The 12500-nt window shown below is 49.7% G+C and overlaps 2 protein-coding genes across 15 annotated transcripts in view; both read right to left on the reverse strand.

The window, feature by feature from the left end:
* Nucleotides 1-8390, reverse strand: part of zmp:0000000760 (collagen alpha-1(IX) chain) — a 15069-nt gene extending 6679 nt beyond the window's left edge. Inside the window, exons 1-17 of the mRNA XM_030378558.1 lie at nucleotides 8214-8390; nucleotides 7534-7640; nucleotides 6983-7106; nucleotides 5953-6349; nucleotides 5147-5224; nucleotides 4660-4755; nucleotides 4488-4541; nucleotides 2103-2156; nucleotides 1959-2012; nucleotides 1794-1847; nucleotides 1340-1393; nucleotides 1183-1236; nucleotides 1005-1058; nucleotides 512-565; nucleotides 319-363; nucleotides 179-232; nucleotides 8-61 (exon numbers count right to left, since the gene is read on the reverse strand). Coding sequence (XP_030234418.1) covers nucleotides 8-61; nucleotides 179-232; nucleotides 319-363; nucleotides 512-565; nucleotides 1005-1058; nucleotides 1183-1236; nucleotides 1340-1393; nucleotides 1794-1847; nucleotides 1959-2012; nucleotides 2103-2156; nucleotides 4488-4541; nucleotides 4660-4755; nucleotides 5147-5224; nucleotides 5953-6349; nucleotides 6983-7106; nucleotides 7534-7612 — 1359 coding nt within the window. The 5' untranslated portion in view covers nucleotides 7613-7640; nucleotides 8214-8390. The remainder of the gene's footprint in view (nucleotides 1-7; nucleotides 62-178; nucleotides 233-318; nucleotides 364-511; nucleotides 566-1004; nucleotides 1059-1182; nucleotides 1237-1339; nucleotides 1394-1793; nucleotides 1848-1958; nucleotides 2013-2102; nucleotides 2157-4487; nucleotides 4542-4659; nucleotides 4756-5146; nucleotides 5225-5952; nucleotides 6350-6982; nucleotides 7107-7533; nucleotides 7641-8213) is intronic.
* A 1200-nt stretch (nucleotides 8391-9590) lies between these two features.
* dst (dystonin) overlaps nucleotides 9591-12500 on the reverse strand; it is a 118763-nt gene continuing 115853 nt past the window's right edge. For 11 of the 14 annotated variants that reach the window (XM_030378492.1, XM_030378488.1, XM_030378498.1 and 8 more), the window contains 4 exons: nucleotides 12328-12500; nucleotides 11861-11971; nucleotides 11159-11285; nucleotides 9591-10687 (listed from right to left, as the gene is read on the reverse strand). The exon at nucleotides 12328-12500 is cut by the window's right edge and continues 39 nt beyond it. In XM_030378492.1, coding sequence (XP_030234352.1) covers nucleotides 10443-10687; nucleotides 11159-11285; nucleotides 11861-11971; nucleotides 12328-12500 — 656 coding nt within the window. In that variant the 3' untranslated portion in view covers nucleotides 9591-10442. The remainder of the gene's footprint in view (nucleotides 10688-11158; nucleotides 11286-11860; nucleotides 11972-12327) is intronic. The other 3 variants (XM_030378495.1, XM_030378491.1, XM_030378489.1) reach the window with 1 other exon arrangement.

Here is a 12500-nt window from a genome sequence, read left to right on the forward strand (position 1 = left end):
ACGTCACCTTGACGCCGAGCTGCCCAACTCTGCCACCAGGACCCTGTACCCCTTGGTAAGCCTTCGGAAGGAGAACGGAGCCGTGGTCATGGGTTGGAACGACTTATCAGGTATAAACACAATACTTTACATTTGCCGAACCGAACAATACTTTCCACATGAGCCAAGAGAACAGTACCTCTATGCCAGAGTCGCCGTCTCGGCCTATCTTGCCGGGGTCGCCGATTATTCCCTAACGAAAGACCGTTGACACAGAAGATCAATGAAGAACGAGGGACTTCAGAATTGAGTGCAGTTTCTATGGCAACGGGGACTCACCTTTGGTCCAATGGTGCCGACTCGACCCTTAGGTCCTGGGATCCCCTAGTTTGTCGTTTTTTTTTTTTTCAGACAGGAAGTTCAGACAGGAAACGAAGAACGAAACGACACTTAGAATCATGTATGTGGAGGTCGTTTATCGTTTTTTACTCGGAGGGTTGCTGTGTTGCTGTAAAACGATGACGGTACATACGGGTTTCCCCTTCTCTCCAGCCGTTCCTGTCTGTCCAGGGTCTCCCACGATCCCCTGTTCAGAAGCGAAAGCATTTCGGGACAAATTACTAAAGTTTCCAGTGAAAACCGCTACCTCTTAAATATTGCGATGTTTAATACCGAAAGAGAGCTAATTTTTAATGGCCGGTGGGGTTTTGGCCTTTCCCTGTGTCCAGTGGGGTTGGCTATCGTACCCGCTGAGGTTCCTTTCACAGTGACTCAGCGTCTTTATGTTGATACACACTTTTTGGGGCCCTTCAAACGGAGCCAGGACCCAACCACACGCACTAATGCTGTTTATGGAAAAGGCCCCTGTGCCAAAAACATTGCTCTCCTCTCCGCTGTGTCGTTAGCACATTAAAATGATCCATGTGCCCTGTCTGCTCGCAGCAGAAGGTTCCTGCGCGCAGACAGGGTCAGGCGTGTCAGAGATCTACAGGGGAACGGGGGGGGGTCGTATCGGCAGAACCCACCTGCGAACCTCTTGAGCCCCCGGAGCCCTCCACGCCAGCGGTTCCCTTGGTTCCCTGCAGAGTCATGGCAAGATGGAATAAAATGAATTAAGGTCAATTTAGATGATCCAATGACGAATAGACAAACTGATGACAAACAGATGAAAATACGATAATTGATGATGAATGACCGCGCTACCTTTACGCCTTGGTACCCCGGGATTCCTACGTGTCCTCTTTCTCCTTGGTCTCCCTTAAAATAAGAAGGAGAGAAGAAGGAGGTCAGACAGAAATGCGAAGAAATACAAATCTCCTATGAAGGTGTTTACCGGAAGTCTCTTGTGATACCAACTCACCACTTCCCCTTCTTTTCCAGTCTCTCCCAGCGTTCCAGGTTTTCCTCGGACTCCCTGTGAATAAAGTCATGACATCCATCTTTATACCCTCAGTTATGGTTATAGACAGTAGCTTTGCCTGCGCCTGATGGGATTATGCGGTGGTGGTGGTTGTGGTCATGGTCATAGTGGTGGTGGCGGAGGTGTGTGATGGTATGGTGGGGTTGGTGGTTGGGGTGGAGGTGGTGGTGTGTTGATGTGGTGGTATGGTGCGGTTGGTGGTTGTGGTGGAGGTGGTGGAGGTTGTGGTGGTGGAGGTGTGTGATGGTATGGTGGGGTTGGTGGTTGTGGTGGAGGTGGTGGTGGTGTGTTGATGTGGTGGTGGTGGTATGGTGGGGTTAGTGGTTGTGGTGGATGTGGTGCTGTGTTGATGTGGTGGTGGTGGTATGGGTGCAGATGTTGGCGGTGTTTCTACCTTAAAACCGCCTGCTCCTTGCAACCCTTTGAGGCCTTTCGGGCCCCTGTCCCCCTGTCAACACAACAGTCCGTGCATGAGGAGTTTTCCATACTATCAGGACACAGAGAGGAAGAAAAGGTGGATACAAACGAGTAAGGTGATATATAGTGTTTATAGGATTACCACTCGCCCACGCAGGCCTCTCAGTCCTTCCTCGCCTCTGATTCCAGATTCACCCTAAGGACACAAGACAAACGTCATCATCATACACACGCAGGAGGTAGTGCTGATAGGACAGGAAGGAGAAGGTAGGAGGTATGATCTGACCTTGAGGCCTGGTTCTCCGTTGTGACCGTAGTCGCCGGTATTACCCATGATGCCCTGCGGGACAACATTGCATCATGCAGTTAACTGCAGCCTTGTTAAATGACAGAATCCCCAGAATACGACTTTTATTGTCTGTGTTCCACAGATGCTCCGAGGAGACCTCAGAACACACTGGAGAACACAGTGGAGAACAGACAGGAGAACAGACAGGATAACAGACAGGAGAACAGACAGGAGAACACAGAGGAGAACAGACAGGAGAACAGACACGAGAACACAGAGGAGAACAGACAGGAGAACAGACCGGAGAACAGACAGGAGAACAGACAGGAGAACACAGAGGAGAACAGACAGGAGAACAGACAGGAGAACAGACCGGAGAACAGACAGGAGAACAGACAGGAGAACACAGAGGAGAACAGACAGGAGAACAGACAGGAGAACACAGAGGAGAACACAGAGGGGGGGAACACAGGGGAGAACACACAAGGGAACACAGGAGAACACACAGGGGGGAACCCGGGGGAGAACCCAGCCTTGCGCGCCACAGCGTCTTGCCAGTTGGCCGCGTTCCCCTGAGTCAACAAGCAGTTGACTCAGGGGAGTCCGACGCGTCGCGGCGCCTCTACGTCGCGTGTTTATTTAACCATCACACCTTCTTCGGCGGTCTCCCTGCAGTCGGCGTCGGCTGGAAAGAGGGCAGGCTGCTCAGACATGGCCGCCGGCTCAGCGAGAGGCGAGAGGCGTCACCGTGAACATTAACAGCAGCCCTTCTGGGGCGGTATAGGCCCGGCCACCCACCACCACTGAGGGGGCCGGGGGGGGGGGGGGGGGGGGGGCGGGGGCTAGCGGGGCCCGGGGCCAGGAAATGCCCTCGTCAGATGCCAGCGGGGACGGTGCTGCACATGGTGGTGTGCTCTGTGATGTGAGCGCAGCCCGGCCTTCAGGACTCCAGGGGCTTACACAAGACAGATGTTCACCACCACATGGTAACCGGGGGCTACGGCGCAGGACGGGACAATGTGGTCCGCACAGTTCCGGATTGTTGCTAGGGCATGTGGGTGTGTGTGTGTGTGTGGGGGTGTGTAAGCGTGCATGTGCATGTGTGGGTGTGTGCGAGTATGTGTGTGTGTGTGTGTATGCTTGTGTGTGTGTACGAATACGTTTGTGTGTGTGTGTGTGTTTGTGAGTGTGTGCGTGCGTGGGGGCTATGTGTGTGTTGACGGTGAGTGTGTTTGTGCGCACACGTGCAGAATGTGTGTGTGTGTTTGTGTGTGTGTGTGTGTGTGTGTGTGTGTGTGTTCATGCATGTGCTTGTGTGCGTGCACGTGTGTGTGTGTGTGTCAAGGGTCGACATGCACTCAGTGGCAGCGGGGCGGATGTCCATGTTGAATGCAGAAGCCGTGTTGAATGTTGACCTATCAGCCAACAAACAATCTCAACATCTCTCGGTAAACATCGGCCAGCATCTGGGATGGGTTCTGGGTGCGGGGGGACGCAACTCTCCCTGACACGCAGCTGGACATCAAAGCGATTACGGCTACGCAGGGGAAATAACCCGGTTTACACACACCTGAGGCCCCCGCTGTTAGGTAGCTCCAGACAACAGACGTTTTGCGTACGTTAAAGTCAAGACGCGTCGCCGCTGCGTATTACGACGAAGCCATTGGCTGTCTTGAGTCTTTTCAAAGAAGAGGCGGATCTCCATGTGATTACGACTGGTAACCGCGTTTATGCTGAGATGGAGATCTTTTAAAACATGGAAACCATAACAGGGGTTCACACGCAGCTGAGTAAGCTCTTGACAGGCTTCCCGTCATGTTTGAATGGTCTGGTTTTAACTCGGCTGTATTCTTGTTTTATTGTGTCTATGGGATTCATTATAGTTGGCTCAGAGTCCTTAAAGGGAAGAAGCAAAAAACCACTACAAATCCTATGATCCTCTGCCATTCACATCTCCTAACCGATCATCCTACGCCTACGCTGACAGTTACAAACTGCAGTTCCACGAACCCCCAAAGACTCATTTATTAGCACGTCCGGGCAGGTTCGTATTTTTCTTGGCGTCCTTTCCACTACATTGCAAGAGGGATATTTCCGTTTTTGTTTTTTTTTTGTTTTTTGAGGAACACGCCGGAAACCTGCTCAGCGCTCTCTCTGACAACCTGCTCCTGCCTCCGTCCGGCCTCCTCTCGACCAAACGCTCTGACCGCCGTCTTCCGATGTGGCAGCGGACTGCGAGCGAATCAGCGCAGCGGCGTCTCAGACGGCTCCAGTTGAAGCCGACGCAGCCTCGCCCTGTTGAGCGAACCCACTGTGGGCTCCACAACACGACGGAGCCTTTGGCGCCGCCGTGTTAAACGTTTGTTGCCGTTTTATATGTACCCAGTTTCCGCCTCGTCCTGGATCGCCTGAATTTCCCGGCAGACCTCGGTGACCCTGCCGGGGGTCACAGACAGAAATGGATCTGTTAGGCTGGAGAAATCAAACAACCAATGTTCTGTGTGTGTGTGTGTGTGTGTGTGTGTGTGTGTGTGTGTGTGTGCATCTCATTCACCTTTGACCCCGGTCGCCCCTGAACCCCTGGTTGTCCATTCATACATTTGCAGGGAGGCCGGCCAGCTGTTATCCCCATCTCTGCATGGCCGCCACACTGCCATAAACACACAACAGAGAAATGTGTTAAAGATGCATTCACTGTTTAACAGCCAGGCTGCGACCACCACGCCATGTGTGTGTGTGCACGTGTGTGTGGGTGTTTGTGTGTGTGTGCGTGCATCTATGCGTGTGTGTGTGTGTGTGTGTGTGTGTGTGAGTGCGTTTGTGCGTCTGTGTGTGTGTGTGTGTGTGTGTGTGTGTGTGTGTGTGTGTGTGTGTGTTTGTGCGTGTGTGTGTGTGTGTTTGTGTGCGTGCATGTGTGCGTGCGTGCTTGCGTGTGTGTGTTTATGTGTCCATGCGCGCGTGTGTGTGCGTGTGCGTCCGTGTGCATGTGTGCGTCCGTGTGTGTGTGTGTGTGTGTGTGTGTGTGTGTCGGCCCGGCTCACCACACTAGAGAGCTCGCAGCAGCCCTCTGAGTAGGCCTGCTCTGGGTCACAGGAGACGTCCATCTGCTGCAGGTCCACCTGGAGGACAAGAGGACGGGTCAGTGGACAGACGGACGGACAGACCAGCTCAGACCGGGAACCAGTAAGAGGTGGGAACATCAACCCAGGGGAACCGGCCCTGACAGACCCCTCTGCCTCTCTGTTTGTGGCCCTGAGCTGGCTCCTGGTTCTTCTTAAGGGACATAGACGGCGGAGGTGGGAACACAACTATATAAAGAGAGGAGTCGGGAGGAACCGGCGGTCTTCAACTCCTTTTAGGGGGACAAGGAGTCAGACACGAGGACAGGATGCAAATGGGTTTTTCGTAGGCGGAATCCGGGGAAAGTCCCGCCTCGAGCGCTGGGATTGGACAGTCAGTCAAACTCGCATGCTGACCTTCTCTGCGGTCACGTGACGGATCTGAGCCTTTTTGGAACGGACCAGGGATTTAAAACAACGTGACTCATCATATGAGTCAGCTGAGTCTCCGGCTGTCCCCTCATTCATATTCTTGCCGCCTACGAAAACCACATTTGTGGACAGGATGGTGCAGTGACGGGGGCGGCGGCCTCCCAGCCGTAAAGCCTCCCCGAGTCCAAACCTCGATTCATTAAACAGCCCAACCTGTAAGCACCCTCGAGTGGAAGGCCCTGACCTTTGACCTGCTCCATCATGACCCGTATCTGAAATCACTGCGGGCATCTCCCGGTCAACAACCAATCACTGGACAGTACAACACACGGGCGCCGGCGGCCAAACAGACTTACGGCCACCGAGCGATCGCCGACGGCGCGCTTCACGATGGAGGTGAACCCCTGGCGAATCACGGCCCGGCGTTCGCCCACGCGCTCCACCGCCACCTCGCCGCAGTCCACCAGCAGCCGGACGCGCCCGCCGCGCACGCTGAGCGCCAGCTTGTGCCACTCGCCGTCGAACAGCTTGTCCACGCCGCGGGTGAAGGACCGCAGCTTCTGGGCGCCGCCGGGCCCCGCGTAGAAGAAGTCCAGGGAGCGGGAGTCGCCGTGGAAACGCAGGCCCACCTGCTCGCGGCCCTCGGGGTCGCTGACCTGCCACAGGTTCCAGGACTTGCGGGCCGTGTCCGGGGCCACCTTGAAGGTGGCGATGACGGAGTAGTCGGAGGGGAGGCCGTCGGGGTACACGTCGCTGTAGGGGGGAGGAGGGGAGATGGTATTAACGTTAGACGGGGGGGGGGCTTTGAAAGGCGGGACACAGGGGAGGTGGGTGTGTTGGATTGACGGGCGAAAGGTTGTGGGGTTTGAGGACACATCCCGAGCTCTACAGTCGGTCGTTCTATATTGGATTCTTTGAGCTATCGACACAATTCACTGTGAGCTGCTTTGGATAAAACAAAGTCGACCAAGTTAGGTTTTATTGAAAATGAAAAATTAATTAATTAATTGTATTTTTAAACTGTCAATGTCCATTAATAACTGTTTTTTCTACTGCAATCCATAGGTTACAGTATAAATATATATATATAATATATATATATATATATATATATATATATATATATAGGATCGAGTTTGCTGGCTGGTGGCCTCAAGGACCAGCTATTTATTTTTACAGGGTATGGTCTTGATTGAATTTGAATCTCCAAAAACGTATTTAACAGTTATTCACACTGGAACTGAGGAAGGTTCACACCTTCACCTTCACCTTTATCATTCCCTGTAATCTACCCTGACAGATGAAGTCTTAGTTGTCGTTATGGTTAATCATGGTGTAGTGCACAGCTCCGCGGAGCCAGCGTGGCTGCCGGACAGAGTGCAGTACCTCATGGTCCTTTGAAGGTGGATGGAAGGGTTAACCCGGTAGGCGACGGCCTCGGGGTCCGACCCGTTCACCCTGCGCACGCCGCGGGACTCGGACACACGGAACTCCTCCAGCATGTCGAAGCCTTAAAACAGAAGAAAAACACCTAGCTTAGTTTGATATGAATTAGCATTCAGGTGAATGCATAATCAGTATGAAGAAGCATTATTGATCCGCATATCAATCTGTTAAAACGTTTTTAAGCTCTTCATGTCATCAAATATGGCTGAAGCCTAGCCTAAGGTGGTGATAAATAGATAAAAACCTTGATCATCAAAGGGTTTTGGGGATGTCTGAAGTTACATTTGGGACATGCAACGTGACCTTGAATGAGATAAGTGAGATAAGGACGACTTTGAGGTATTTTTGCTTTGGTTCCGAAGTGTTTTGGTGATTCAAGCAATACTCATGATTAATCAGGTCATGAGCACTTGGTTGTGAAATGCTGACATCTAGCGGACATGTTGTGAGGTGTGTTTAATATTTCGAATTATGAGCTGTAACCTACTTACTTGGTAATTTCTGGCAATGAATCGCCGCCAAGACTCCAACAAACACTACGAACACCAGCATATTTTTAAAGGCTGGCATTTCCCAAATACTCAAAGTTCAAAGGTGCCTGAAAAAAAACACAATATATAATAAAATTTATGAATATATAATATCTATAAAATAGCATAGAGAGACAATTTAAGTATAAAAAAACATTTGATGAAAAGTTAACATTAAATTAAAATTGTAAATGAATAGGCCTTATGTGTGCATTTTTTTTAAAACATAATAAATGTAAAATAGTCATTATAAGCCGGAAACAATACATTTACAAAAATAAAATGATGAATGATTAGATCGAAGTGAACGATAAGGAAAACATGATCCTAAAATGATATGCGAAAGGTAACAGATTAAATGGTAAATCTTTAAATACTATCTTTGGACTGATTCATACACGAATAACATCGGAACACATATCCCCAATAAATGCCCCAAAAGTAGAATTTCTTTTTTTTTTTTAAATACCAGGAACCTCTTGCGTTTTTTTATATAAATGAGACACTTCATCTACAATCGCAATGGCTGCTAATGCCTCTGTTACTTTGACCAACGCACCACAGAAATCCATGCCACAACCTCAACTAACCCAGACTACACACATACAAATTATAATCCGAAAAACTCCAGAGTTACTTACATATTCCTTCAAAAAAAACAAAAAAAGAGACTTCTAAGATGGCTGTGGACGGGTCCTTCTACAGTGGGTCGAGTGAGGAGCGGATCCAGATCTAATAAGCCATCCCAGGGTCCGGCGAGGTTCGGTTGGAACAGGAGAACCATTCAAACTGGGAGCTCAGAGCCCAGGATCTCAGGGGGTGGGGTGGGGGTGGGGGGGGGGGGGGGACGACAGCCAGGACCTGTCCCCTGTGCTCCACTCCGCCCCTGGGTCCCAGGGGATCCGCGCCCTCCCATAGGCTGGTCCCGTCCAGAGCCCGTCCGACAGCAGAGCCTTTGGAGCTGACAAGTGCCAGGAGATGGAGTGGCGTGGACCCTGGAGAATGTGCTTGTTTAACCCTCTTGACGCACAACCAGGGCCATTTCTGACACACCCTGGATGATCTGGGGCGCTAGATGGTTTTAAACAAGCATCAAAGGGTTAAAGGAAGGTGTTTACAGTATTTGTACCACAATCTATGCCTTCGAGGCCTTACTCGTGTGTTATGAATGTTTCATGATTAAATAACAATGATTGTGAATACGGAATGTTTTCCCATATCTCTAGTCACAAATATTCGAGAATCGTCAATAAACGGGTTGAAAAAGTGAGCTCCACGTTGAGTGCAGCGCTGTGGGAAGGGTTCCTTGTGGGAGCGAGATGCAGAATGTCACAGGTAGGCCACACCAGGCTCAGCAAACAGTCACCCAGCCGCGGCCTGAATGGGAGGCACTGGCCTGCAGACACACCAGACCTGGAGCAATACACTGAAGTCAATGATGAAGTCCATTGAGCCAGCATTACCCTCACTTAGCCCACCTCCTCAGTGTTGAGGAGGTGTCTGCATCATGCCTCTTTATTGTTCTGTAGTTACTAGTAGGCGTCGGGTTTCAGGGTTGAGTGGTTTCGGTTTATCGATAATATCTTCCGTCTGATCCAAATAGGAACCAAATACTGTTCATCTTGATTGGCCAGCATATATGTGAGAATGGACATTTCATTTGGGATCAACCAATTAATCAATTATATTTGCAAGTAGTTTTCAAACTGTTTTCCTTAAATGGAATGACCACAGTTAATATTTCATGGCTTGTGGGTTTCATTTGATCATCAGCATGTTTAGAGACTGGAAGGGGAATACTTAATTAATAAACAAGATACATGGAGAAAGAGTTAATCATCTCAGTCTTTTTGAAACGGTAATGAGAATGTCTTGCTTATAATACTTACATTAAGTTCGGGAGGCCCTGCTTAAGGTGAAGATGTCATCGGGGTTAAGAGTACACACAGACACATCGGAGAGAGTAAACGACACACACAGAGACCGAACACAAGAAAAGCAGCGTTCTCGTTGACGAATCAGCGTTCAGCAGGCGGGTGGTTTATTACAAATATGTTACAGTAACCATGACATCTCTACTGAACCAGAGCGGAAACAGAAGGCCACGCGCTGCGAGGAGCTACTCTACAGGGCTATACTCTATAGGCCTCCATGCGGGAACCCATCGATTGAAACCGGTTTAGCATTGGCTGAGATTAATAGGAGTTACAAGCTACATGATTGGAGAGGTTTTCCTGCGTTGACTCGAGCTCTTCCTATGCAGGGTGCGCCGTGGTATGTTGTGGTATATTGGATTGCCCTGTAATATGCAGCGCTGGCAGTACAACATCGCAATTTAAATACATAATTAGTGTGTCTCACGCAAACACCTTTTTCCGCAAAATCACCACGAATAAATAAACAGTACATTCATCAACTCTCTCAGAGAACAGTCTTGATGTTATTATGCCATTCGATAGCTTAGTACAACTGTTAGGCTACACCCACCCAGTTCAACGATTTTTTCTTTCAAAAGTCGTATTTCAAACCACTACAGGTTTTAGCGTTAATAAAATTAAAACGGTAAAAACTAAAATCGACATTATTCACAAAAATAAAATACATTAAGACACATCCACAAGGCCATTGACATTCCATTCGCACGTTAAAATTAAAACCACATCGCCTCTTAATGGAATATTTTACATCTTTGCAGCAATTTAAATAACACTAACACCGTTTCGCAGTCCTTCGTCTTCTTTTTTTCTGAGTTCATGTTTTCTTTCCAGTGTCTATTGCACACCGCTCGGAGCCAACGGCTTCCTGGAAGGGGTGGTGGCGGGGGGGTGAGGGGTCAAGGGTCGAGGGGCGAGGTGGGTCAAGGCTTGGAGCTATCGCTTGGATCCCTTGGCCAGTTTGCTCGTGGGCGTGGCTCTCCTCTTGGGCGTGGGGATCTTGGAGGGCTTCCCGCCGTGCTGACGGGCGGCCGAGCCGCGGGGGGAGGGTCTTCCGTGTTCGCCCACGTTCTCCGAGGCGTCGGAGCACACCGATTGGATGTCGGAGATGTCGAAGTCGGACGCGTCGCTGCCTCGCCGGCTGCTGCCTCGACTGCCTGGCTGGGAGGGGTTCTTCCTCTCTGGGGGGGGGGGGGGACGACGCAATCATCATTAGAGAGGGTTTAATGAAGCAGTCTGGGGTTGAGCGGCTGGTTCGTTCTTATCGTTAGCCTCAAAGCATAATTGCCTATAAAGTCCTATTTTAAGATGCTAATCTTGTATTTAGGGTCAAAAATGCCTGAGTAAAATAGATGACTCGGGCAGATGGTGATTAAGGAATGTAGAAAGCACTCTGATTGGCTTAGAATTTATCCAATGAGGCACAGTGAATCAGCAGCATTAGGGAGGTTATGTATCACAATTTGGCCAATATATTGTGATTGATCTGAACGATGGATTACAGTTAAAATGCCAAGAAGCACAATCCTTAAGATAATCCGGTCGAAAAAGGGTAACTGATTGTTTGAAACGTAGTTACAGCACACATCCAATATATATTTGTATGTTTAACTTATTAGCAGTAAATCTTCATTGAGCCAAGCTTCACGTACCGCCCATGGCTTGCGCGCGTGCCTTGAGTACAGCGTTGTTTATCAAGGTCCCCTCCTCGCCTGACTGGAAGCCTTTCCCAGAAAGGTAACCTGGGAGACGTAGTTTGCTGCCCTGTACTGGCGTGCCCTGAAAAACACCATGGATTGTCAGTATCCTGTTCGACATTCACATTCAATATGGATGTCAGAAGCGGTCAGTGTTAATCCATCTAAAGCAAACCAAGAGATGTTGTTTTTACTCTAGCTTAGTCTTTTGTCATCAGTCATTGATATTAGTATCATTAGTGAACCAAGCATGCATACACACAGTACATCGAACAACAAGGTTATCCCAGAAAGCTATCGTTCTTGAAACAGTTAGAAAGGTTAATCCAAAGGACAGAATCTGAAACGGGTTAATATTTTAGAATATTAAGAGTATTTGAGTTTTTCAGGCCAAACTGAAATCTGGGGTTGCAGAATATCTCGTTGAGTCAAGAACACTGGGCTCCTAGAAACTAAGGGGGTCACAGTGAGGGGAACACACAAAGCAAAGCCCCCACCGATGACTACCACCGCGCTACAGATTTCAGTTGGACGGAAAGAGGCGGTGAGGTTAAGGTTAGGAAGCGAGAGAGCCAGCGAGAGAGCTAGCTAGAGAGCCAGCGAGAGAGCTAGCTAGAGGTCCAGCGAGTTCCCCAGAGTGGCGTTGGTTCACGGTACCTCTGACGACGAGCCAGGGCTACCACAGCCGTCTGAAGACTTAAGAGGAGACGAGGGCTTGCTGTTGACAAGCCAGGGCTTATCGTAATTGCGGACAATGGCTTGGGAGTTCTGGGGAGCAATGGTACAAAATGGATACATAACATGGACAATGGTTGACGTGGGAGGAATGGAGAAATAATAAACCGTAATACGACAATACAAAAAAAACATATGGAGAAGAGGCGGACGCTGAAATAAATATGAAACAATGTGGACAAAATAGGTGACAGAAGTAAATAAAAAATAATAGAAAGATACGGACAAAGATGGCAGTTGCCTCGTGACAATATTAGCAGATAACTGACGGAAAAACCAAAAAGTACAAACGTAAAATCAAAGAGGTAGAGATGTTGAAGTTTTTCCTCGCGGCACAGAGACCATTTAAAAGAAGATGGCCGCGGCGAGAAGCACAACGCGAACCTCACCTTGGGGGTCCCGCTGGTCACCGTGGTGACCGGGGTGGCGTTGGGGGCCGGCGCGGGGCAGCTGTGGCTGGAGGTGGAGCGGTTGGGCGAGGCGGCGCGGGACGAGGGCCTGGACGAGCGACGGCCGCGGTAGCGGAAGCTGGCCATGATCTGGGTGGTCCCCTCGGGGAGGA

Source organism: Gadus morhua, chromosome 15 (genome assembly GCF_902167405.1).
Source record: "Gadus morhua chromosome 15, gadMor3.0, whole genome shotgun sequence".
Classification (NCBI taxonomy): domain Eukaryota; kingdom Metazoa; phylum Chordata; class Actinopteri; order Gadiformes; family Gadidae; genus Gadus; species Gadus morhua.